Below are 27,725 nucleotides of genomic sequence, written 5' to 3'. Positions count from 1 at the left end.
TCCTGCCCCTCTACTCTGCTCTAGTGAGACCTCACTTGGAGTATTGTGTGCAGTTCTGGTGTCCTCAACATAAAAAGGACATGGAACTGTTCGGAATAAGTGCAGAGAAGAGCCACAAGGATGATCAGGGGACTGGAGCACCTCCCGTATGAAGACAGGCTGAGGAAGCTGGGGCTGTTCAGCCTGGAGAAGAGAAGGCTGCGTGGAGACCTCATGGCAGCCTTCCAGTATCTGAAGGGGGCCTATAGGGATGCTGGGGAGGGACTCTTCATTAGAGACTGTAGTGATAGGACAAGGGGTAATGGGTTAAAACTTAACCAGGGGAAGTTTAGATTGGATATAAGGAGGAAATTCTTTCCTGTTAGGGTGGTGAGGCACTGGAATAGGTTGCCCAGGGAGGTTGTGAATGCTCCCTCCCTGGCAGTGTTCAAGACCAGGTTGGACGAGGCCTTGGGTGATATGGTTTAGTGTGAGGTGTCCCTGCCCATGGCAGGGGGGTTGGAACTAGATGATCTTAAGGTCCTTTCCAACCCTAATTATTCTATGATTCTATAATCATCTCACTAAACAAAAAGGCTCACAACTTCAGGGCTACAAGTGCTACAGTAGTACTAAAACTGAGTTATAATAGTGTTTCAATCTCCATAGGTATCTAGGTGAGCATTATGACAGTTCAGATAACAATATTTGAAAATGTGACATTAATGTCAGATGTGATACTGCTTTGTGGTTTGCGTAGACTAATATGTCCTGTGCAGTTAGGACTGTAATCTGAGTTGCAGTTGAAAACCCTCCCTGTGCCCTATTTTAATTTTGAGCCCAGTATATAGCTTGGGATGTTTGAATAATCACAGTTGACTCCTTTGTTTTTGTTTTAATTCTGATTCCTCCTGATCTGTGTTTTGTTGTAGGTTGTTGTTAACTCTGTTGGCAATGTCTATGATTTTATCTGCCTCTGTGGTCCGTGTGAGGGATGGACTCCCACTGTCCGCATCTACTGATTATGAGCAGAGCACGGGAATGCAGGAATGTAGAAAATACTTTAAAATGCTCTCAAAGAAACTTTCTCAGCTTCCTGATAGATGTACTCTGAAAACTGGGCAGTATAATATAAAGTAAGATTTTCCTTTTATGTATTTGCAACATTTCAGGTTGTGTCTGTCTAAGTTAAAAAGTCAACAGTTCACATTAGAAGATTGATTCTTGGCTGTACTGATGTATCAGAACTTGATTGAGAAATTACAGAAAGATCTGAAATCTACTCAAACTTTAGTGGAAATTCTAGTTTGAAATAGACAGTATGTTTATAAATATTTAAGCCCTTGACCTACTAGAAATATTTCTTTAAATTTCAAGGTTGTTTCTTACATGAAAGCGACCAGACTTGTACTTCATCATGCTAGTTCAACTAGTGTTCATTGCTTTTTCTCTTTTTAGTCTACACACATTTTAGAAAGTACCCAGATACTTTCATAACCCAGCATGGAATTAGGCCCTTTTATTGTACTTTCAGGATTTTGGTTGTCTTGAGAGGAAAATGTGCCCTAAACCCCCAGCATAACTCAATAATTTTTTGAAATGGCACACAAGGGAGTGCAGGAGTGGGAAGGCAGTGTGTAGTCAAGTGGTGAATGGTAGAATGGAACCTACCAATCCTGTTGCTTCATTCAGCACTTTCACAGCAATGCTTTTTGTTTTCACATTCATGTTTTGACTTTTTTGTTCTAATAACTTCCTAATTTCTTTAGCATGTCAAGTCCATAGTGTACCTGCATGACAACACTGATTAAGTACCAATTCAAAAGATGCTCTTTTTTTCCATTTCCAGTGTGAGATTTGGATTATTGTGAAATAACTCTTTGGTTTTGTTTGTGTGTGAACTTACTCCTTAGTATTGGTAACTAGGTGTTCCTGTGTGTAGTCAGTAATTCAGTTGCTCTTTAGCTGAGCTGAATTCTGATTCTAATTTAGATATGTTATTTTAAATGAGGTGAGTAATTTCATCCTAACCCCTAGCAGACATGTAGAAGTTACAGTGGTGAAAAGTATGCCACCTAAATGATCCTGTAAAGCGCTCCACCTTCTTCATGTCCCATTGGTAGATGTGAGTTTCCAGCTTTTCTCAGGATCAGGTCCAGCACACTTAATTTTTTCTAGTTGATGTGTCTTTTAAAACCTCAGCTGTAGTTGGCTTGTAAACTGATCACTTTTAAAGAAACTTTTAAGACTGAGGCATAAGATTTAGTCAGGAAGTTTTTATATTAGTTTTGGCTTTGATTACTTTTAATAGTATAGATTATGAAGAAATTTGAATGTCTCATTAAAATCAAATTGTTTAATGAATTGCCTAAATGCAATAGATATATGTATATTGAAAACTGTCCCTTTCTGATTTCGTATTTGTCATCTCTGGTCACCCTTCCGACTGTCTTTGGAGAATGATGAATCCTGTATTCTATAAAACAATTTTATTTGCTTACGTATTTTAGAAAGAAGCAACTGCCACACTTCCCTGCCCCAGCCCCAGTTTGAAGATAAGTTTTTGCATCTTTGGGATGTGCCAAATAACATATTCTGCATTTGAGATGAATGAAAAGCTATTATGGGACAAACCTACTGTTTTTATCCTGAAAGCTTTATGTTCTTTTCTTTTCCATATATGTAAGAGTGTGTACATATGCATACGCACACATATGCATATTCATACATAGATGTGTATAACATAGCTTCTCATATGACCGTAGAAGGTGATGTTAAATTAAAACATTACCTAAAAGTAGATTGTTTTTCTTCTACAATAATGTTGCACTTCTCAGTAAACATTAGTTCCCTTAATACCCCAGATCAGTTTTTGCTTTTCTGCTTATAGAATATGAAATCAGAGTAGTGAAGCAGCAAATTACCTGAATTCAAATTTGAAATTTTCAATTTCAGCTTTATAAGTTCTCTGGGAGTAAGCTATATGATGTTGTGCACTGAAAATTATCCCAGTGTCCTGGCTTTCTGCTTCCTGGATGAGCTTCAGAAAGAATTCATCACTACCTACAATATGATGAAGACAAATACTGCTGTCAGACCATACTGTTTTATAGAGTTTGGTAAGGATCTGACTTCTTTTTTTCTTGATTCTCACACTAGGACAAATGAGTATTTAAATAGATGTGCAATTTAACATACACAAAACAGAAATGTCCAAGGCAGTTTATAGCTGTATTTCAGGTGGATTTAGAATCTGATTTAACTCCCCTTAGAATCAATAAAGGAATACTTCTGTGGTCATTAAATTAGGCTACTAGAGTTTTATCCAGACTTGTATTTAATCTTTCTGTTCTTTCCAGCAGGTTTTGGTTTAAGCCTTGTGTGACTAAATCTGGAGTTCATCTTCTAGTTAATTATACTAGGAGTTTTTTGGCTTCAGACCTGTTGAAATACTTAATGCCTGTAAAGGCATTTAGCTTAATAAATTTGTCAAGTAAAAGACTGCAATTTCATATTTGCTCTTAGCTGTGGTGTAATTTTTGTTCAGTACGTGAAAGGGACAGATTTTTATTTGTTTCATGATATAGTGAAGCATTAAATCTTGTCATGCAAGCTCCAAATACAACTAATTTCATGTATACCAGATAAGAGGTGTTAATGGATTCCATTAATATCTGTAGCTTTAATGCTAAATGTTAGGCAGGTATTTTAAACATTCCTATAAAATACATTAGAGCCCAAAGAACTGCAATTTTAGAAATGTGGGGGAAGATATTCCAGTTGGTTAATTCCTGTCTATAATTCAGTCAGGCAATTTCTAACAATTTCTTACTTAGGAAGATTTCTGTGAATACTTAGGAAGATTTCTGTGAATACTTAGGAAGATTTCTGTGAATACTTAGGAAGATTTCTGTGAATACTTTCTATTTTCCCCAACGCCTTCTTTATTCTACTACTTGTTCAGTTAGAACGTAGATCTGTTACAGTCATTAGATGTGTATAATATAGTAATAATTTTCTCTGCCTGAATATTTTGCATGCATGTTTCATACTCAAGTAAATTTATACTTGAAGAATGCAGGAGTTAATATTTTCCTGAAGGATATTTACCAAACTAACGGAAAAGCTAGAATTAGTGCACTAAAATCATTGTATTTGCAATGCATTTAGTCTCGTGCAGAGAAAAGTCATTAGTTTATTCACAGTTATTATGTAATTAGATTTCTAGAGCTCAGTTTATTTTTTTAGTGCAGAATTAAATAGCAGAATAATACAAACCAGAAATAGTATTAAAAAAAACCAAAATAAACACAAGCATTTCAGACAACACATTTCAGTTTGTGAAGCGTGTTGTACATAAAGCTGCATGGTCTTGGATTATTTAATTAACAAAAGTCTATAAATATATACCTTTTTATTTAAAATTTTGCACAGATAATTTCATTCAGAGGACCAAACAGAGATATAACAGCACACGTTCTTTGTCAACAAAGATGAATCTTGCTGACATGCAGACAGAGATCAAACTGAGACCACCTTACCAAATTTCCTTGTCAGAACTTGGTTCAGCTAATGGATTTGCACATTTATCTGTGGCTGAATATAAGGGTACTGGTAAGATATCTGCAGGTAAGTTTCAGCCTTTTGGTTTTGTATCCTTAAGTGAGACAGGTGCAGGGTAGTAGAATTAATCTTTGATAATTTTTTCTTTACAAAAAACTTTTTCACCATGATGTTCTTAAAGCATAAAGCTGCCATGACCTTACATGTGTTTTACCTTAGATGTCTAAAGTTTTGTCCTCTGCTCGGTGTGCATATATTTCCAAGGTATTCAGAGGGAGAAATGGGTCTATCCAATGGACTGTTTTATTGAAGGGAAACAAAAAGCATACATGAAGATAAGCAAATGGGGATGAACGCTTAACAAGATGATTTTTCTTTTCCCGATCTTCTACGATTTATGTAAATGTTTGTTATTCTTGCCCAGTAAGACCCAGTGATTACGTAAGCAAGAGCATAGTTTCAGGACTTACAGCAACTGGAGGGAGAAGCAACACTTCAGGAAGTATCTGTGACTGTGAAAATCCCAAGAACTGTGCTGGCTAAAGGATATACACTCTAAAAATAAATACCTTGTGTACAGTGTTAATAATAGCAATTTTGTATATACTTGCCACATGCATTTAAGTAGTCATTAATTTTTTTTAAACTTTAATTTATTTCACGTAGGAGGTAAATATGGCATTCTGTAGTTTGTGCTGTTAAGTGACTGCTCTGAATCTGTTTGAGGCCTGTCTTCAGACGTTTCCCAGCAGGACAGATCTGTTAAAACTTACCAAGTCCTTGCAGTAATATGTGGAATCCACTTGTGAAACTCTGGAGTTTACTTCACATAATCTTGATTTCAGCCTTCTAAGTTTAGTGAAGCAGAATAATAAATAGAATAAAATGAAGGGTTGATTTTAATTTGTTAATATCTTCCCTTTTTTTCCAAAGTACCTCTTGTCTATATGGCTAGTTATCCTGGGCAGACATACATGGATGCTGTTCGCTTTATAGTGTTGGGATGAAAATTGCAATCATAAATCTAAACACTTCCTACAGTTTTGTAATATAAGAGCTCAGTTTAATTTTGTGCAGTTTATATATGCATGTGTATGTGTATACATGTACATTAAAAATAGAATCACTTTGTCAGTGTATTATCCTATTTGCTTTACTTACTTATAAGGATTCCTCTAGAAAATTAAAAACTACTTGGTCCTAGTCTGCCTTATGTGTGCTGCTGAGGCCTTGAGCCTGAGAATTCTAGGTGCTATAAGACAGTGTAGAGAAAGCCACATATAAGAATGTTTTTTACTGTGAAGTGAAATTAAACAATAATTACCAGATGATCTCCCAATTTTTTCCCCTACCTCTCCAGAACTTGACTTACAGAACCATTTCTGCTCTCCTCTTTTATTTCCATGTCAACTTTCTTCTGTTTCTCTTTCAGTTACTTGTAACTTCCCTCTTCCTCTGAATTCTGTAGATCTCTCTGATCAGTCACCCACTTCCTTCCTTGAATTGATGTAGAAACTCACCATCAAAGGACTGTACATTATGAGAGGTTTCCACTGTGCTCTTCCTTCAGCTTTTCAAATATTAGATGCTATTGAATATCAGAGTCTTTTCTAGCAAGTCTGCTAATAGTTTTGTAATTCTTTAAATTCATTGCTTCTCTCCACCGTTGGAAATAACTTTCTCTGGTTGTTTCCTACCCCCAGTTGGCTAGACTTCAGAATTTTTCCTTTTTCTGTAAGGACAGTCCTCACAAAAAGATCTGGTTTGCCTAGTGTAAATTCCTGAGTATGCCGTCCTGTTAAAAAATATGACTTGCTGCAACTGAGTTAAGTATGTTAAGTTGAGTAGCAGGCAGAGGGAGGAAGTTAGGTAGATGCAAATCTTGTTTAGCTATATGGAATAGCAGAATCTGATGTGTTAGTTTTGGCTATGCTGACAGGGCATTGTCTGTTACTTGCTTATACTTGTAATTGGATATGTATCCAAGTGCTAGTGTCTAGGCATCTTTGTTAAAGCAATTTTAAATAGCAGTTCTTTTCCCTTAGCAAAGTTGTGCTGTGTAGTGAGGAATAGGGGTAGTTATTAATGTGTGAAGCATAAGGTGTGCAGCTTATGGATACAATTTTGCTTCAAATGAATGTAGGTGTTGGCAGGCATTAGAAGTAGGGAGACAGCTGATGTGTGATGTTTTAAGTTAGGATAAATTTACTATTTTCTGAACTTTTTTTCAATGAAAAAACAGTTGTCAAATCAAGGTTACTTTTTGCCTGATGACACCATCATGTGTCACACAAGAACTTGATGCTGGTTTAGTGGTTTTTTTGCTGTTTGGTGGTTTTTGGTAGGTTCTTTTCGGTTGTTTTTTTTTTTCTTTTTTTGGTTTACATTTTGTTTTTAAATAAATGGCCTTACAAGTACTGCAATTTCTCACTTTGAGTAAATGTCCTAAATTGTTATTTAAGCATCAACATTTTAATTCAGAATTTGTGCTTTGTTTGATCCTTGGCTTGCATTAGAGAAGTTTTTGATATGACAGTTATAATATTTCTAAAATTTCTGTATGTATTGACTGAAGGTCAGCTGTCCTTACCCTGCCCTCTCTGATACCTTCTTCGTTCTTCTCATTTTGACTTTTTTTTTTTTTTTTATATATAGATGGCTCTTGTTGCTTTGATTGTAACACTGAAATTTTTTAAGCCCTGAAGAGCTTAATGCCATCGATAGTGGTTTGCAGTGTCCTTAAAAGTTTTTGGATTCGTTTTCCTATTTTAACAAGAGAGAAAAGTTAGTATTTTATAGTCCTTCATAGACTGTCTTGATTTGGCTGACAAGACTCTTTTCCTCCCATGGTTCTCAAAGAGGTGTTTTAAATGCTGATTTAACTCATGATGTTTTAAAGTTACCCTGATAACGTGGGGAAAATGAGATTGTCTGGAGAGCTGTGAGTGAAGAGCAGCAAACTAATTTTACCCACCAGTTAATGAAATGCAATTACCTTTGGCTAAAAACAGTTACATGCACCTTCAGCTTTTTGCCACTCTCTAGGTGAGATGATTTAAAAAACCCGAAACAAAACAACTGGCTCCGAGTCACTGAAAATGGATGGTTTGGTATTTGAATAGCATATCTACTTCAAGTGTGCAATTGCTGGTTGTATTCCTCTAATATGCACTACAGTTACAAAAGAAATAAGCTCTGAAAGTTAAACATGGGTTATGCTTTTGTTTAAAAAATCCCAACTACACTTAAATTCAGCACAAATGAGCTAACTGAATTAATTACATGTTTTATTTTTAATTTGTCACACACTTATAATTAGACAGCCCCGTCTGCTTATCAGTGTAAAATAGCTTTTGTCATTTTTTCTTTAGGTTCTGTAACTTCATAAACTGTTTGGAAAGCTTTTTTCCTGGATCTGTGCAATGCAAACAGCCAGAATTGACACCACTCTCCCTATTAATGTTACAGTTCATTAACCTCATTGTCACATCTTTACAGTTCATTGACTTGAACAGAAGGATTCAAGTACGGCTCAGTGGTCCTGTTGTTTTCCCAGTGTTGCCTAGACTGTTAAGAGATTGTTCATTGTTTTTTAATATTTGCGTTCTGTTATTAATTATGGAAGGGGACAGTAATGAGGAACATACACAACTGTTACGTGCTTGTGACCCTATATGAGCCAGAAAGAGTGCGTGTGCATGGAGAGAAAGCGTGTTTTAATTTTGATGTGTTTTGTAAGTCTTCTAAGTACTGTCACTACCCAGAAGGTGTGTATAAGGTTGTAATATAGATACTAGTAGTTTCAGAACTGTCTTTTTATTTGTGTCTTGGGTACCTCTGCCTTTTAAGGGAGGGGACTGTAATAGTTTTGCCTCATAGTGTTCTGTTCAGCAGACAAAATGAATCAGTCTGGCTAGCTTTGCTAATGTGTAAGTGTTAAAGAAAAGTGGAGGCTGTTGAGGGGAGCTCTTACTTGACTTAAGAGCTGGATGCTAATTGTGGACAAAATGTCAGTAGCAAGTGCATCAGTTGCCATTGATTTCCTGGAGTGTTTGAGCAGCTTTCAGTGTCATACTGAGTAAACTGTATGTATTGAGTTAAAGACTAAATATAATAAGACAATTATATATGTGAATTGAAGGAAGCTGTGTTTTGGTAAACCTTGTGTTGAATACTTAGAATGTTTCTTCTTTAAAAAAAAAAGATTGACATTCTGTGGTTTGCTTCAGTTATCTCTTTTAGAACTAGAAGCCACTGAATAGTGAGATTACTATTTTACTAAATTTCTCAAGATGTTACTTTGACCTTTGATACCTTGTTTTTATCTTCTGCTTTGCAGCTCTTCATCAGCGTCTGGAACCTGTGACTCTGCCAGGGATTGTCTCATTTGTGCTTAGCCTGTTGTGCGGGGCTTTGAATTTAATTCGTGGCTTTCATGCCATAGAAAGTCTTCTCCAGGTATTGTATGTGTTTATGAATTTGAGTGTTATGCATCATAGCAATCATAATATCACCTTAGAAGATGCTTACTGTATGAACTAAATCTTGCCAGTTTTGTCTTCAGAAATAATGCTTGTGAGGTCAGACCTCTGTTAATGAAGCCTGTGTTGATTGTGATCTGTGCATCCTTCTTGAGTGTGATGCATCATTCATTGAGGCTGTGAGTTTAAAAAGCAGTAGGAGGTGGGTGGCTGACCCCTTCTGTAGGAACCTCCGTAGCTGTGAGTATGAGAACATAATGTTCTGTTTTCTAGATTTATGGCGGGATATGAGGCATCTAATTTTCAGAGATGTTATTTAAAAACACTTGAGAGAAATGGTGAACAGCTTTGAAAATCTGACCTGTTTTTGTTTTTGTTTTGTTTTTTTTTTTTTTGAAAGGTCCCCAGGGCAGGGATCTTTAAACAGGTTTTGTAAAATCTTTTTAGGAACCTTTTTTTGTTTTTCTTTGTTTTGAATAAACCTTTTTTAAGTAGGATAGCATTTCTTTTTGTGTGCTGATCAACGTAAGGGAAAGTGTGATTTCTTCTAACTCCTGTTCTCCCCGAACACCAACCCCCTCACCAAACAACCTTCTCCACAAACATTTGTTCATGTGAGCACTCTGCTCTGTCCCTCCCTATAGACTTTCAGTTTCTTTCTATTCAATTTTTAATCCAGTTTCTTGGGAGTTGTATTCTCATTGCTACAATGTCACTAAGAGTGGTTAATGATCTCAAGCAATTCAAGTGAATATGCTGGTAGTGCTGGCAAGCACCTGCAGAAAGTTCATGTGTGTTACCACAAAAAAAGAGTGACTTAACATTAAGTGGTTCTGCTGTTATGGTGGTGGAAGTAGAAACTAAAATCCCTGTCGAACTTTTCTGAAAGAAAATGAGGATTCTCCTACTTGACTAATAGATAATATTTTTATTCAAACATATATCTGGACTTCATAACTGCAGTGCTTGTGACACATAAAAGATTTTTTTTAGGGACGTAAGGTAAAGAAGATGTATTCCAGTTGTCTGATAGAATTACTGATAATGTAAAGATTTAATAAAGTGGTAATATTTGAGGCCTCAGCGTTTCCTGAAGACTAATGAACAGGGTTAATGAAAGTGTTTCGTACTAGGTCCTAATTTTGAGTTGTTTCTTAAAGAAGAACCAAGAATGAATTAATGAACATACAGCTCTACTTTATCGCTAATTAGATATTTCTGTTATGCACAATTCTCTCAGTTTATAAATAGAAATTAATTTAAAGTACACTGTAGTACAAATAGTACTGAACAGATTTCTACCACTTAGTTTAATATTTCTAGAACTTGTTTTGTTACCTTTCTGCGGCTGATTTTTTGAAAAGAAATGCCAATGTTAGATAAAGCTATTTAAGTGATACTAAGGCAGCTAATTAATGTTACTCTATATGTTTGTGCATCTGGAGGTAAAAGAAGGCAGTACAGATGAAAGATGGTTTTTCAGTTTCTGAAAAACAAGGACACTAAAAATCCATTAAAATTTCTCTTTATTTTATTATGGAAAAACTCGCAAGGTTTAGTGAGAAATAATCCAAAATATGATTAATTGAACTTCTGAGGACTCATTCAAAAGCTTGTCTCCTTTGTAATCAGTGTTTTTATTTGGGTGTTAGTAAAACTGTTAAAATCTCTAGCTCTACCCCAGCAAATATATGGTGGCACCAAGGTAGGCTTGCGTACAGTTTAGGAGTGTACTGCATCATGTAGGTACGAAAAGTGCAGAAATGCAAACTTTTTCCTAGTCAACACTGGAGATGGCAATGCTTCACATTGAGCAGAAACATGTAATTCTGAATGGACCATCATCTTACCAAAATGATACTGGCCTTTCAAGGAAGAACATTTGCATGAATACCCATTGTTTTTCTGCGAAAATTTCCTATTGTTGCAGATGTTTGTTTGAATTATGGTTAGAATAATCAGTGAGCATGCAAATTTATTCTGCTCAACTCTATAGAAACTATAACAACCCATTTGAATAAATTAGAAGGAATTCTTTTTTGGTTTTTAAACACAGAGTAAAAAGCTCTTAAAGTAAAATTTTCCATCTTTTCCTTCAAGAAAACGTAATTTTCCAATAATCCTTCTGATAAATTCATGTGCATTTGTTAGCTCTCACTGCGATGAACAGAGCTGCCTGCTCTACTCTCTATGTAGAATTTTACCACACCCTAGTGGCCAGTTTGTTTTCTCCTTTTATCTCTTTTCCATCTTGTGAAGCTGGAAAGTTTTATTAAAGGTAGGTACAGTGTTCAGACTTGAATTTTCAAAGGCATCTAGAGAAGGTAAGTATCTGGTGCTAGATCTGGACTTCCTTTAAGGCTTTTGAAAATCTTAGCCTAATTTGTTTGTTGTGAATGAGCATTCTGGTCAGATTGCAGATCGCTGTCTGTTTTTTTTCCAGACGTAAATGTAAACAGCAATTAGTGCTAACGCTTTTGGTTTAGTGTAATACAGGAATTATTATAAATCTTCGTGTGAGACTGTTTTAAAGACAATAATTAATAACTTTCATACTGTAAATATCTGGTATTTCACTGAAACATTGTAAAGGCATGGCTTTTTATTCTATTTTATTTTCACAGAATGAAGGTGAAGATTTCAGCTATGTTATTGCATTTTTTCTTGGAACAGCAGCCTGTTTGTACCAGGTGTGTTCTTCTGCTTGCATAATTCACTGTAGAGTTTAGAAACATTACCCAGTCATGCATAAATGTCATCATGTTTTCTAAATGTCACAGATACTTGAATAGGGTGATTATAAAAATAATTTCTGCTCTTTTTTTTTTTTTTTTTTTTTTTCATTAGTTTGATACAAAGAGCTTCTGTTTGCTGGATTTTTTTCCTCCAGTTAGTTGATTAAGAGATTTGGTGTACTTTTCTGTCTGGAGCTTACAATTTATCTCTAAAGTCACAAGCAGTGGAGGTTGTATCATTTCCTTAGAGTAGTAGTTTCATAGTTCAAATAAGCTTAACCATCTGAACAAATGGCATGCTACTTCTTTCCTTTGGGAAAATTTGAAATAAATACAGTAACACCTAGATACTACACTCCAGAATTTTCATCTCTTTGTACACTATAGTGCATCTCCTTCATTCTCAAAGCTTTCAGTCTCTTTCCACTATGTTTTCTTTCTTCTGTCTGATATTTCATGTTTCCATTTCTGCACTTAAATTTGACCTTCCTATCTAATTTGTAGCATGGTATTCTGGTGCCCATTGGCATTTGTCATTCAGTAACACTGCTGTTACGTTTAGCTATGACTGTAATGTCTGTCATGTTCAATTGCTGTTACTATAACTCTTCTGACTTTTAATCTCTTGCATTTGTGGAGTATGTGGTTTCTACTTGTTTCCTTGTGCCAATGTTTAATACAGTGTCAGATCATAGAATCATAGAATAGTTAGGGTTAGAAAGGACCTTAAGATCATCTAATTCCAACCCCCCTGCCACGGGCAGGGACACCTTACACTAAACCATGTCACCCAAGGCTCTGTCCAGCCTGGCCTTGAACACTTCCAGGGATGGAGCATTCACAACTTCCCTGGGCAACCCATTCCAGTGCCTTACCACCCTTACAGTAAAGAACTTCTTCCTTATATCCAATCTAAACTTCCCCTGTTTAAGTTTTAACCTGTTACCCCTTGTCCTAAAGTAAAATGTCTCAGGATTTTCCTTTCACATCAGTGTTTCTATCAGTCAGCCTTTTATCCAGGTTACCTGTAATCTCCATTCTCTATTAGCAAAATGTACTCATAGAATCATAGAATCACAGAATGGTTTGGGTTGGAAAGGACCTTTAAAGATCATCTAGTTCCAACCTCCCTGCCATGGGCAGAGACGCTTTTCGCTAGATGAGGTTGGTCAAAGCCCCATCCAACCTGACCTTGAACACTTCCAGATATGGGGCAGCCACAGTATCTCTGGGCAACCTGTTCCCGTGTCTCACTACCCTCACAGTAAAGACGTTCTTCCTAATATCTAGTCTCAATCTGCCTTCTGTCAGTTTAAAGCCATCCCCCCTTGTTCTGTCACTATATGCCCTTGCAAAAAGTCCCTTTCCAGCTATTGAAAGGCTGCTCTTAGGTCTTCCTGGAGCCTTTTGTTTTCCAGGCTGAGCAACCCCAATTCTCTCAGCCTGTCTTCATAGGAGAAGTGCTCTAGTCCTCTGATAAAAATCTTCATGTCCCTCCTCTGGGCTTGCTCCAACAAGTCCACCTCCTTCTGGTGTTGTAGGTCCCACAACTGGATGCAGTACTACAGGTGGGGGTCTCATGAGAGCAGAGTAGAGGGAGAGAATCACCTCCCTTGACCTGCTGGTCACGCTCCTGATGCAGCCCAGGATGTAGTTGGCTTTCTGGGCTGAAGTTGACTATTGCCAGGTCACGTTTAGCTTCTAATCAACTAACACTCTGAGTCCTTCTCCTCGGCGCTGCTCTTAATCCATTCTCTGCTCAGCCTGTATTTGTGCTTGGGATTGCCCCAACCCAGGTGCAGGACACAAGTACAACTTGTGTTCTTCACCACTTGTTGACTTTTCATCAGCTGCTGCCTTAAATAATTCTTCAAATTGGTGTTAATTTTTCATGCCAACAATCTGCTCCATGTCATACGGAGGAGTTCCACCTTATTGTTCTTTTGTGGGGAAAAATACATATTCTTCCTTCCCCTCCCAAAATAGAAACCTTATTCTTAATATAAGTATTCATGTCTGTGCATTGAGAAAGAAGGACTTTTCTCCACTGTCTGACTTGAATAGAGATGTTTTTAAGAAACAATTCATGCAGCTTGCAGTATAGGCTTTTTCTTAATACTCAGAATATATCTGTTGATACTGCTGTTCTGCACCCTGTGGTGTCATTCCTACCATATGTAATTGTTCAGTTTTCAGAACTAAGAGAGCTCTTAGTTCTCTGGCATATTCTGGTGTTGTTTTGCCACATTAAGAGTTTGGGAGATTAATTTCATGTGTTGTGTGGCAGCACATTTTATTGTCATTCACCCATATGTCCGTAATGCGGTATTGTCTTATTGAGTCAGTAACAGCGTAGCAGCGTGTTACTCTTTATGGTTTCTGAGAAAACGTTTGTATCCTAGGTGTGCAGGCAAAAAATGGGACTTAAAGGGAGCGTGATGTTTTAGGCTTACTGTCATGTCTGGTGTTCCGCCATGGTTTCTGGTCTCTGAAGAAGAAGAAAATGGACAAAAGTAACAGCTATCTCAGTTGTAGCTGAAGTGTGAAGTGTCAGGAGCTAAGCCGTCAGTCACTTCTTAACATTTATTAAAAAAACCACACGCCAAATAAACAACTTCCCCCTCCCCCAAATTAAGTTCTTCTCTGAAGTAGCACAGAGGAGTCTTCTACGTAAAAACATGCTCAGTAACTGCCATACTAACACTTCCCTTTAATAGAAATAAAAAAAACAGCCTCAGGAATTTCATAATAGCACTTGTTACAGTGAGGTGTTTTGGCCTTTTGAGTGGTGCTCTGTTCTGTAACTGGCAAATCTGGCATTTCAAACCTAGACTAATGAAAAGCCACTGAATTCATTTAAAACAGATCTTCAGTAAAATTCGAAGTCATTCAACATCATGTTGCAGTAACGTTTTTAAGTGTCTGTAATATTTTTACCATTTTATTCATATTTATTAATGATTTTAATTAAGCATATCCTGACTCTTATTTTAATCTTGGTATTAGCTACACTTTTTCATATGTTGTCAGTGGAGGTGGCACTGCTAGAAGATTATCTGAACTCTTACTGCTGAGGTACTATGCCAACTAATTGCTCTTTTATATATGATTTATAAAACTGTCAGCACAAGTAGGTTGCATTTGCTCTGCTTGAAGTGGCCAGGCAAGTTCAGAGAAATTCCATATAGATTCTAAAGCACGTGGATTACTTTTCTCTAGTTTTACTTTGCTTTGGAGGAAGGATGTGCAAATCTTGCTGATACTGGCAGTACTCATATGTCTGAAGATACTTAGATATCCCCAAATTACAGGTGGTTTTGTTAACCTCAGTCACACTTACAGTGGAAGTACGTGCTTTATAAGAAAGTGGTTGAGTTTTGGATAGAATATAAAGTAATCTCAAATTGCATTGTTCAGTTGGACATGTACAATGCTTTGGCCCTTTTTTGAGGAACATGAAAATTGAAAAAAAAAAAATTAGCTTCTCTGACTGATAAAACGTGGCAGATATCCAAGAAGAACAGAAAATGATACTTAGATAGTCCAGTGATGGATGCTGTTATAAAATTTGTGTGATCATGGTTATATATCCACTGCAGACAGATTTGGAATACAAAGTAAGCTCAAGTGGTGTTGTTGCCTACCTTGAAGCACAGTAAAAGCTTTCTTCAGCAGACAGAAATGGCTAGAATCCAGAGTGGGGGGCAACCAGTTTTTTTGCAGAAGGAAGAAGTTTGAACAACAGCAGAAGTAAAAATAATGTGTATGTAAAAGCCATTTCCTTTTAGAGATGAAAACTCTAAAAGCAAGCCACTTGAACAGATTTCTAGTTGCAGTAGGAAGAAGGTAAAGTGGGGAACTGCGGGCAGTCCTGACATTTTGTGTTACACCATGAGGTACAGAAACTGACCCTTAAAATGTGGTGGAATTATAGTAGAGTTGTTGCGTATTTCTCTCCACATGTGATCCATCTTCCACCAGCCAAAGAAGGACAGTGGGTATTTGTAGACTCTTGACATCTCTCAGTTAATTCTCTGCATTAACCCTGGCAGGACACTGTGTTGGTATCTGTGGCCTTGCCTCTTGCTGAGTATTCCCAGCTGCAGGGCTGGGAATATTTTCCCTGTCCTTCCCATTGTTTTGTCTGAAGAAGACTGAACCCTGGCTCCTGGTTCTTCTCCGTTCCTTGAGTGGAACAGAGTGTATTTTGACCAGATTGCCAGGAACATCCACTTTCATTTGTCATGGGCCATTCATTATTGCAGGTTATAACAAATTGTTACGTTCTTAAAGAATGTTTAATGGAAATAAAATGTAACCTTGTATTGAGGTCAGGTACTTTTCACCCTTCCATGACTGCTGCATTAATACTGTTCTTACATGTTTGATTTAGACTTTTACTTGGTTTGGGTTTGTAATTTCTCAATGACCAGATAGTGTTTCTCAGTGGAAGTTACCTTACATGCGGTAATCAGATTTCTTTTTTATTTCCTGACAGTGTTACCTGTTTGTATACTACACAGGCTGGAGGAATGCCAAATCCTTCCTGACTTTTGGGTTAATTTGCCTGTGTAACATGTATCTGTACGAACTGCGCAACCTGTGGCAGCTCTTCTTTCATGTGACTGTGGGAGCATTTTCTACCTTACAAATTCGACTGCGACAGCCACAGGGAAAGTCCCCGGATTACAATGTCTGACAAGTCCTGGAACATTTAGAGGCAGTCTTGTTCCAACAGTTACTCACTCTCAGGAATGTAAAGCTGTTCTCCAAAAGAAGCTGTCTGGATGGGTTTTTCTTTATTATTATTGTTTTTTTTTAATAAAGCAATGCAAGATGCCTGTGGACATTTTTCACTTGATGGTTAAACTTTTTCTTTTAATGAAGGACACAAAATAATATGGGACTAGAGGAGGAAAATAGGTTATATCCATACATTGAAATGTATGTAGGGATGCTAAGTTTGGTGAATTTGATTGGGGGCATAAAAAAGCTTAATTCACAAGTATGTTAATGGAGGGAATGTAGAGAGTATGTGTTCTGCATATCATACAAGCTCTTTGCTTCCAAAATCAGTTTTGCCTTTGTGAGGCAGTAGGGGGTAGGCTAACTAAGTAATAACAATAATGCTTATTGCATATTGGCAAACTAGGTTTGGAATATGTCAGATACTAAATTTCAGAATGTTTTGTTTCACATTGACATATATATGAATGTTTTCTTAATTAAAATGTAACCTGGAAACTGGTTCTGGGGTTCACCTGTATGGCACCTGTGGCCCTCTGTTTACTGTTATAAGTAGTTTAACATTTTTCCATTTATGATTTCCTTTTAATTATCTTTGAAAGTGGTCTCTGTGGACACAGTTTCTTTTTAGCAATTATTCAGAAAGTTCTGCCACTTAACTGAAGATTTTTGCACGCTTCCTGTGTTTGAAATCTGGGAAGGTTAAAAGGAAATGGAGTGGTGAGTAAATGGAGTGACTGGTACTTGTTGGACTGTTGTTCTTCTTTTTATATATTTTTAGAACTGGATGAATAATTTGCTCAAATGTGAGATAAATAACTGCTGACAGGAACATAATAAATTAGCTTAAACAAGAAAAGACCAGGGGTTTTAATTGTTCTTCTGGCTTTATTGGTCGGAGGATTTGTGCTGGGATAGAACCTCCTTGATCTGGAGTTGTGTGTGAGAGACCATTGTGTGCTTCTGAAGTTAGTGAATCAACCAGCAAACCCCAAATGCTTAGAAAATAGAATAGCAACCATACAGTACCCCCATCAGTTAAATGTGGTTTTTGTTGTTGTTTTTACAATTATATGGCAGTTATTTATGATGTTTCAAATTAGCAAATATATATAGGTAGATTTTTATATGTGGCCTGGAATAATAAAAGGGTGTGCTGAAACATTGGAGAAAAAAAAGCAAGCTTTGATATGCTGTTTGTGGTGTTTGATTTGGGGATTGATGTAGAAGAAAGGAGCTAGATCTTTTATTCTGTTTTAAAATAAGTAGTATTAGTCAAGAAAATGATGCAGAATACCAACCAATAAGCATTAGAGAATGAAACTGTAATTCAAAGTGAAGAGGAGCAATATGTATTATATTCTTAATATGTGTGTCTCTGATATCTGAGATCAAGACCTTGAAGATAACCTTGGTGTGCTGCCTCAGAGGTTGGTGTTGGGGGTGATGTGCTCTGCAGCTAATTCTCTTCCCTCCCCACTTTGAGATAGAAGAGAAGAAGAATATATTCATGAGCATGGTCTGCTTTTGTTTTGGGAATCCAGAAGATGAGGAAATGATAAAATGGAGGACTGGATTGAAGCATACAAGAATTTTAGGAAATGTTTATACCATAAACGTTTCAAAAATCCAGAACAGCAGCCTGTTTTTTTAGCACACAGAGGTTTGCTTGTGTTGGCATTCAGTGCCTCCTTTTGAACTCTGGACATCAGAAAAGGTGAAAATCAGTCCTTGACCATTTTAAATCAACGATCGAATGTTTTAAGTATAAAACCAGGTTTTATCTTGCTCATGAAGTCTAGAAGAGTCCTTATACCTATCTTTTCACTTCAGCATTGCTGATTGGCAAGGAAGCTATTATGAATGCCTGAAGTCCTGCTTAGTTTTTAATTCAGGTTGTTGTGCACAAGGATCTTCTGTTGCATCATTTCTTCAGTTTATATGTTGGCAGAGAATCTTGTTTTCTCTGAGATACCTTCCCTTCCTGCTGTGCCTAAAGATACATTTTTAAGGAATGAAAACTTTCGTTGTCATAGCATCTGGAACCATTATTCCATTCCAGTTATGCTGGTGTTAAACTAATTGCTGATTAGCACATATAATGAACAAATGCAACTGCCAGAGTAATGGAAGACGGGGTTTTGTCTGCTTGTTTTTACAGCACTGATAAAAATCCCATGTCAGGATGAAAAGTTAATGAGCATGACTGTTCTTCATTACCTGATATTACTAGGTGCTAAAAGCGTGGCTGTTGAACATAGTAGTTCAGTTTGACTATAATATTAAACTTGCTGAAATTTTGTGTGAGATGAGAAACAAGATACACCAGGCCATTTTGGAGGTGAAAATTTACTGAAAATTTGCAGTATTATTTCTCATTTGCTTATACAAACTCAGCATTTGGAGAAATTGAGGTGCTTCCCTACTGATTTTACCAGAATCTTGAGTTACTAGACATAGGAAGATGAACTTGCACAAAATGACTGCTCTCTTGAGCAACATGCTTTATTTTCATTTGAATTGCACAAGGCCGTTCATACTTGCTCGATTTCTTTTCTGTGGGACTTAGTAGAAGCAGAGCTCCCTTCCTGCTGTATTTATAAAGTAAGCTCTCTTTGAAGTTGGAATGAGTCCACTCAACACCCACAATACCATATTTTTCTTTGAATGGTGTCACTATTTACAGTCACTGTCAGGAAGAGATAGCCAAAAGTTTGACTGACTTCCACAAGATACATGTAGTGCTGTCTGAGGTTTGATTACTTCAGAGTCCCCTATTTGAGGTCCTAGAGACTTCATCACATTCTTCTTTGTGTGTTTTTGTTTAATATCTGAGATTTTTCTTAGTGGATTGCTCTTTTGTGTTCAATGTCTGGGCTAATATCTAGGAAAAAGAACTAGTCTTGTTTGTGAATTGTCAGATTTTGCTAGGAAATAACTTTTCAGCCCCTGGAAAATGTATAGACCCCTTTCCTTTCACACTGCTTCACGGAATACTGACACGTGTATGAGAGAAAGAAAGGTGAGGAGTGAGGTGTAGAAAAGAATGCAGCCTTCTCCAAGGGAATGTATGTGTGTGTTACTTGGATTGATTTTTAGCTATATCAAAGCTAGCAGAGAACTAGGTGATGATGGTTTCCTTTACAGGCATTGTGATTACTTAACATTCACTGTGGATTCTTTAAGATATTGATAGTCTCTTTATCAAAGGATTGAGGAACATCTGTTTAGGGAGATTGCCTTTCAGCCTCCTCCCTTTCATTCCCCATTTCCACTGCAGCTGCTATGGTATGACTGGTTTTTGCTTTCATGGTTTGTATTGAAAAAAAGCAGCCCATCAACATTTGCAAAGACTAAACACATGCTATTTTGAATCAGCTTCTTGTCAGAATAAGTAGCATTCTAGAGAAGTGTTACGGCTTCCAGAAATCCACACATTCTGAATGTTGTTAGTATAAAGGGATGTCTTACAGGAGGGCTTTTCCCAGATGGGTAAGTGGTGAGAAGGGTAGCAGCAGGGGGACCGCTTCAGTGGCAGTTGCATTCCTGTGTTGACGAGAGTCCAGCTGATCTCGCAACAGGGGTCAGAGGAACCCTGGAGAATTCGGCTACGTGTGCAGTTCTTGTCAAAGCTGGTCTGATATTCCAGGTACTGTTTAATTTAGTAAGGTTAAATTGTCTCTCAGTATCTATACCAGCTTCTTTTACTTAACAAAATTGTGGTTCAACTGTATTGATCAAATTGGTTGCTAATAAATTTGATGGAGCACTTTTGGCAATTGCTACACCCACATTTGCTATCTTGACTTCACAGAGCTATCAAAAAGTTATTCTGACTTCTTAGAGCATTTACGGAGTCTTTGTTTCCCCAGATAACCTTTCTGGCAAAGCCTCCTGAGACAGATAGATGACAGGTACCTGTTCAGAAGGTTTTAAGGTACGCTTAGCAGGGGTGGCATAGGTGCTGTGCAGCTACCTGCCTCTGATACAGCATGCAGAGCTCCAGCCTGGGTGTCCTGCTCAGCTTGCATCAGGGACATGTGAGAGATGCTGTAGGATTATCCTGCTAACCTGTACACTGAGCAGAGTTTGAGAACATGCCCTAGTTACCAAGCATCACACAAAGCTTGAGAGCAAATGAGCATGTGCTCCATCTCTTGTACTGAAGCTGCTCTGGAAATACCATAAGAAGAGAGCAAGGGAGAAGGACATCATCAGCTGGGTGTTTCTGTGCTCACCTAGTCGGGGGTGTTGTGCCTGCTTTCCACATCAAACATGACATTAAATAGTTCCAGACCCAGCTCTAATCTGTCTTCCTCTTGCCCATTTCAGGACACAGACTGTATCTTTATAGTTCTACAGGCAACCTGAGGTTGTTTCCTAGCAAGAAGGAGGTGTGTAGCAACAAGATGACACTCCATAGCTCTCCTGGTGGTCTCTCCCTGTGCGCCAGGTGTGGCTACACTGGAATGCTGTGCTGTGTCTCTTACTGAGCAGCTGAAAAGGAAAGGTAGGATGTCCATTAGCCTGTATTTCATTTCAGACTGAATTGCAACAGTTACTTGAAGGACAGGAGAGGTCCAAGCATACCTGAGTGGTGAGAGCAGGAGAGTCCTGCTCTTAGCTCCTCAGTAAAGGCAGGAGTGAAAACTATTGCTCTTGATGGCACAGCAGGGTTGCTGGTAATGGTTTTGTCCGGGCTTTGGTTGTTGTGAACTCAGGGTTGTGTGACCAGCCCAAGGTTGTTGTGAACTCAAGGTTCACAGCGCCAGCTTTGGCCTTTATGGCTCCTGTTGGAACTTGGGCTGCAGCACGTAAGAAGGGATTTGCCACTAGGTGGGGAGGCCTTGTGTGGAGCCTTTTGCGGGCACCCTTGTAGCTAGGAGCAGCAGCAGCATGTACAGTAGGGTTCTGTGGTGCACTATTAACTGCTGTGCTGCTGGGGAGGGTGGTGTCCGTTAGATGGTGGCACACACAGCCTGGGGTGGTTATTTTTTGCTTATCTGTAGTTGGATTTGATGGTTTGTGTATCATCAGTTACTTTGGAAGGAGTGGCTGCTCTTAGGGGGAGACATGCCCTCCCTTTCCCCTGTGATGGAAGGGGTCTTCTTGTCTCAGCCTGAGCTTGTGGCACTGCTCAGCAATCATGGTAGTTGGGCTAAAACCGCACAAGTCTGTTCCAGTAGATGGCAATAGTTATTTGCAGGTGAAATTCTGTGTTTAAAGAAAAGATCTCTGAGCCCAGCTGCTTACAGGGGAAGCTCGCTTGCTCTGACTGTTCTCCTGTGGAGCTTTTTATTCAAATGGCACCTGTGCTGTGCCAGCATTGCCTCTGAGCTTGTCAACACTGGGTTCTCACCATGCTGTAATTCTCACCTGGCACCCACCACTTCCTTACCCGCTCTTCTTGGCACCGGCTTTCAGTGGGAGCTGTGAAGAATGGGGTTGGCACCAGCAGTGCAGCCTTGTTACCATTGCTGCAAGCCAAATGCCAGGGCAGAGCAGGGCGAGTGGGGACTGTGGACTGCTCAGGGGCAGAAATTGGAAAATAGAACCTTGCGTTATAGACAAGCTGCCTGTCTGTCACATGGCAGAAAAACAGTGCTGCTGCTGTCTCCCATCCCATCAGAAGTTCAGTGTTCTCAGTCCTGCCCCAGCCTGCCCAGGTGCTCTGGCTTTATCAATTGAAAATCCTGGGACCAAATGGATCAAGAGAGTGTAATCTGAGGGGTTTCATCTTAAAACAGTTGATCTGCACTTTTTCAGGCTGCATCCCAACCTTTCTCTCCCAAACTTCAAAGTTTGGGAGTGATGATGCCCTGAGGAGCAGTCAGAAAGGTTAACAGAATGAAAATACTTGCTCCATGGCATAGATGCTGGCCAGATGTTGGTGCCCACGTGTATTGTGTAAAGCACAGACAGCAAGGCCAGGGATACTGGCAGTGCAGGGAACACGTGTAAGAAATCTGGTGCGTCCCAAATGTATCATTCTATTATGTGCAGGCAGATACTTGAAGCAGCCAGCTTTGTGTTGGAGAGAAGTGGCTGAACACCTTAAAATTCACCAGAATGCTTTCTGGACAGAAAAAAATGCATGTAGGGAAAATCATTCAGCCTATCAGTGTGTGCAGCAACTTAAATGGGAGAGCAGAGCACTGGAGGCTACTGGCTTCCTTCCCTGGTAATACCCATCTCCAGATAGTTTCAAAAATTGCTTGTATGAGATGATGTCCTAAATTGCATGATTATATAAGATAATATATAAAGTATTAAATAGTTCTTCACCATCTTTCTTAGCCTGATACTTGAAGTATTTCATGGCTTTTTTGTTAACACAACTATTTTCTCAGTACACTTATAAAACCCCTCCTAGCAGATAGGAGCTTGCAAGTAAGTAATTTGTTTCTTAGTTGCCTATGGTCTTCTCAACCAAATAAGTCAGTTGACAGCTGCAGCTTATTGTTTGTCAGTTATAATTCAGGCTTCTGTTAATAGATAGATAGCATTATGTGGAGCATTTACTTCTACCTGTAAAGACTGGAAATGTTGCATGGCAAGCAGAGCTGCCACCTTCCAGGTGTCCTTGAGAGGACAAGTACCGAGGTACCTGGGGAATTTTTTGGTGACGGTGGTGTACTTTATAAACTACACACAATTTTTATTTTATTTTATTTTTTTTTTTTAATAGGACATAGACACAGAATAATTTAAGCTGTTCAGTTATACCAGTATATTTACCCACAGTGCCACGAGGCTTTGTCAGCTCTGCTGAGGCTACCCTTTCAGGGCAAGTGGGTGCACAAGAGGGACCCGGGGGATGTTCAGGGTGCAGTCAAGACCTTGCTGCTCTCTGTACTGGGTACTGCGTAGCACCAGTGTGGTCAAGCAGCCACCTGTTGATGCTGGTCAAGAAAGGGATGTTTCCGTTTGCAGATTCAGTATCATCTCCTACACAGCTTACATATGATCACTAGCCAGGTGCAGCAAAAATAAAACAGAGACACTTTACCAGTGAAACAGTGTTTAATATAGTTAAATTACTTAAATAGATTTCAATTTCCATGGGAAATCATAACTGTATCCATTTTTGCAAGATCCAGAGTAAAGAGTGTGTGAATACCCCTTGAAATGATCATGACGCACTGTCAACAATCACAGCTAGAGATACGGGGGACTTGAAATTTCATTGACAACACAACTTTATAAGATGAATCAAAAGTTAAGAAGACCGCAGACTTTCATAAAGCAGAAAGCAAACCTAAAACCGAGTTTATGGCATGAAGGTAATGAATCTGAGTGAGGGGGCAAAAAGGGATGGAAGGTGGAGAGGGGAAGAAAGGTGTAACAGCATGATGCAACAGAAATATTTTGCAAACCAGGGAAGATGTAAAGGAGCAAAAGTATAGTACAAGGGCAGACTTGGCAGTTTTACAGAAGTCAATATACTATACTTTTCAGAGATGTTTCCTAGTGGAAGGGAGAAGGAAAGGGGCGATGCCATTTAAGCTCGTGTTTAAATGGCTTAATGCTTAGGTTATGCTTAGCAGTATAGCAAATTAATCAAGACAGGCCCATGGATTTTCACTTCTTCTTGTTGAGTAGGAAAAAATAAATCACCACCACCATAGTGCAATCAATAAGCTGTTAGTACTACAGTAATTCTGCCCTGAGAAGAGTGGAAAAGAACTTTATTAAATGTCAAAAGATTGGAGTAATTTTTAGTTCTAGCCAAATTCAATATCAAAACTCTCCCATCATAGAATATAAAAAATATAGCATTTTTTAAAATTCTTTTTTTTAATAAAATATCAAGGGATTTTTCTTTAATAGTTAAAAAAGGTACATAAATGATAACAGTGAACTATTCATAAAGCCCCTATTAGTGATAAAGATGTCCAATACAATATCAATGGCACTGCATTTTAAGGTTGACCACCTCGTATATATACACTTGCCATCATAACCTTTTTTGAAGATCACCTAATTCCTGAAAATTGAAAATCTGTGACTCAGTTTAAATAAGTGCCTACTACAAGAAAGTCAACTGGATGCTGCAGGACATAGTTCCTTGTAATGTCAAATGGCAGTTATAATATCAGACAACTCTCGTATCAGCAGGATTCTGTTAAGACCATCTATGAAAAATCATTTTTTAAAACAAAAAGTTCGAATAAGCTAATTTGTTTTTCTTCTTATGAGAGCTCATGTTAGCATTAGTTAGAAGATTTGCTTAGAGCTCTTTCTGACATGTTTGACGTGATACCGCCTCGGTAGCTAAAACTCAAAGGTCCTGTTTCCATTTGTTAAGATGCCGCCTTCTGCTTGAACGCTGCATGGAACAACTGTGTGACTACCACGTTTGGGTTTTTCCTCTTCTTTGGGGTTGTAGAATTTTCTGGATTTTCATTTTAAAATGCGTCTGATTCAGGCTGGAAACTCACCTGTTTGTTGTTGGTTGATTGTATAGTGATAATCTGAAAACTGCCAAGTCTGTGTTCAGAGTATTATGCAGAAAAAAATTACACAAGAGTCTACAGGTTATATACACCTCCCACCACACCTTGGTGTGGCCAGCCTGCCTGCTAATTTATATATAATTTACAAAATATAGAATTTGGTATATCTGTTAGAGCTCCATGTTTTCAATATTACAAAATAAAAAATACAAAAAAACCCACAACAAATTTCAGGGGAGTTCCCCCCCACAAAGTGTCTCTTGTTTACATCTAGTCTTTCCCGTGTAAACTAATATATACCAAAGAAGAGCACAGAAGACTTTTTAATAAATACGGTTGTAGAGCCATCGTTCTTTATCTTGATCTTCCCCTTCATCGGATGTGCCAGGCTGACTCAGAAGAGCAGTCATTTAGCCATGTAAAAGAAGGGAAAAGAGGGGGCCAGGGCTAGGATATCTTTTCACACTAAACCATTACTGATGCCATTTTAAAAGGCCTTTTTGTGTGCTGCAACAGTGGGTGTCAGTTTTGAAAGCCATTCGAAACAGCTAATAAAAGCACAGTGGTACACTTCAAATAGCTGGCAGTATGGGATGGAAACATTATGGGAGTGCAAATCCATTCCAAAATAATGCTTTGTAGTGAATCATACATTCCTTCAACCAAGTAAATGTTGTGTTGCGTCAATAAATACTTAAATAGCTTCTTAGATCATTCTGTGGTAGCAGCCTTTTTAAAAAACTCCAAATTTATGTCTTATCTGTGAATTCTGTAGTACACATCTTTGGTCGACTTAGCACTCAGCCAGGAACAACTCCAAGGTGGTTTCTTTCAATTGCCTTTTGTGATGGGTGGCCAAAGAGTTTGCTGATATCAGCTCTAGAGTCATGGTGTGAAATTTCAACTGTGGTGCGTTTTCAGCTTCACTGCCAAAAAGTGATTCTTCTCCAATTCACAATCTCATGTAATGCAAATTCCATCTTTGAGTGATGCTTCAATCAGTGCTAACTAATTGGAGGCCCTTCGTTTAGAAAGTAGGTGGTCATTTCTCCTTTGCCTTTGACCTTAATGACCCCTCGATATTCCAGCTGATAGTTGTTGGCTACTAAAACCTGGTACATGTCTGTGGTTACCTGCAGAATAAACAAGAGTAAGCAGATGCTCGTCATGCCTTCCACACAGTGTTTTCATTCGCTTTTGGAGTAATCCATGCACAAAATTAAAGTAGGATCAACTAGTTTGTTTCTAAGTCAGTAGACTTTTCCAGATCAATCAGTAACTAAAAGGTTGGCACAAACTGCAGAACAAATGCAACCTTTGGAAACAGAAGCTACGTAAGTCACACTTGATACACAACTGGGGAGGTAAAAGGGGGAGGAATACATTTTTTGAGGCAGTCAAAGGATAAAAAGAAACAAATGAGTCACATTTTTAAAAACACAGCTGGCAGTTCAGTCTACTGAGATGCATTCATTATATCACTGGTAGTAGGAAACCAGGTTAAGCTTATATTAAAAATCATCAAAAAAATACTTAGAAATTACACAGTGGATGTGCAGTTTAGAAGGGGTCATTCAGAGGGGTGGGTTTTGTTTTTTTTTTATGAAGGAGAAGGTAGCAGGCAATGAGAAAGACTGAACAAATGAGATACAGATAACCTAGCCAGCATCCAAATTCTGTCTGCAGGCGCCACTCAAAAATAATCGCTTATGCTGCAGCATAACAGAGGTTTGAAGACCAGACTGCCTAAGATTATTTATTTATTGCAGTGTATTTTCTCACCCCTTTTCAGGTGGCTTTAAGTATTTCCACTTCTGGCTTGCCGTGGCTGCAACGTTGCTGTGCTGATTTGCTTAATTGTTCACAGACCATCTCGTAGGAAAGTTTAAAGAGTGTTGGATAAATATTGATCCAGTTAACTGACAGCTTAATTGAAAAGAAGCATGGCTTCCTCTCTTAGGTTTTACATCAGTTTAACTGTTTTTATATCCCTTCAGTACTTTCCCAACAAATGATAGTCTCTTACTGCGAACATTGGCTTAGCCAACTTGGAACAGTGGAATTGAATCACTGGAAAGGTCTCTGTCTGAAGGCCAAGGAGATATTTGATTACAAGATAGCTTCCATTAATCCCTGAAACCATCCTCTTTCTCTGGTTACATATCCCCATCCCACTGATGCCTGGATCCTTGCTAGCCTCAGAACGCATAGAGGATTATGAACAGAGAAGTGAATTACAGAAACACGTATCTGAGTCAAGTCCTTGAAAAATAAAACAGCCTACAGCTGCATGCAGCTGAACAGCAAAAGCGGCAGCATGAGTGAGTAAGCATCACAGCAGGACTGTTCTCATAGGGCCAGTGAGGCATGTGGGGAAGGAAGGTCAGGTCAACACTTCCACCCCAAAACTGCAAGTTTTTGACTAAAGGTTGCAAAGTTGGTCAAGATTAAAAGGCAAAACATGATGGTACCACTGGCATTCCTCAGCTGGCTTTTCCTTCAGTACTATGTATGTATGTTAACTGTATGACATAAAGGAATAAAATCAAACCAAAATTCCAATTCAGATCATGTTTCAAAACCCGTAAGTAAGTGACACAGGGCTGGCAATGTAAGTAAGTTATCCAGTGAATTTCTTACCTGAATCCTGTCAGGCACACCTGTACTGTCCATTCGGCTAGCTACATTCACTGTGTTGCCCCATATGTCATACTGGGGTTTGCGTGCTCCTATCACCCCAGCTACAACAGGACCAATATTGAGGC

General features: G+C 38.4%; 2 protein-coding genes across 3 annotated transcripts in view; one reads left to right on the top strand and one right to left on the bottom strand.

Annotated features, from left to right (window-relative positions):
- Positions 1-24,302, top strand: part of SEC22A (SEC22 homolog A, vesicle trafficking protein) — a 30,125-nt gene extending 5,823 nt beyond the window's left edge. The window contains exons 3-8 of one of the 2 annotated variants that reach the window (XM_062607086.1): positions 912-1,115; positions 2,935-3,098; positions 4,414-4,608; positions 8,882-9,000; positions 11,648-11,713; positions 20,837-24,302. In XM_062607086.1, the coding sequence (XP_062463070.1) occupies positions 934-1,115; positions 2,935-3,098; positions 4,414-4,608; positions 8,882-9,000; positions 11,648-11,713; positions 20,837-20,875 (765 nt within the window). In that variant the 5' untranslated portion in view covers positions 912-933 and the 3' untranslated portion in view covers positions 20,876-24,302. Of the gene's footprint in view, positions 1-911; positions 1,116-2,934; positions 3,099-4,413; positions 4,609-8,881; positions 9,001-11,647; positions 11,714-16,256; positions 17,005-20,836 lie in introns of those variants that run through there. The other variant, XM_062607085.1, reaches the window with a different exon arrangement.
- The window catches only part of ADCY5 (adenylate cyclase 5), a 221,261-nt gene continuing 217,044 nt past the window's right edge, over positions 23,509-27,725 (bottom strand). Inside the window, exons 20-21 of the mRNA XM_062607077.1 lie at positions 27,601-27,725; positions 23,509-26,093 (exon numbers count right to left, since the gene is read on the bottom strand). Coding sequence (XP_062463061.1) covers positions 25,965-26,093; positions 27,601-27,725 — 254 coding nt within the window. The 3' untranslated portion in view covers positions 23,509-25,964. The remainder of the gene's footprint in view (positions 26,094-27,600) is intronic.

This window comes from Pezoporus occidentalis, unplaced genomic scaffold (genome assembly GCF_034315485.1).
Source record: "Pezoporus occidentalis ecotype Australia unplaced genomic scaffold, CSIRO_AGI_Poc_V1 ctg12, whole genome shotgun sequence".
Classification (NCBI taxonomy): domain Eukaryota; kingdom Metazoa; phylum Chordata; class Aves; order Psittaciformes; family Psittacidae; genus Pezoporus; species Pezoporus occidentalis.
Note: the sequence above shows the minus strand (reverse complement) of the source record. Positions and strands in the feature narration are given on the sequence as shown.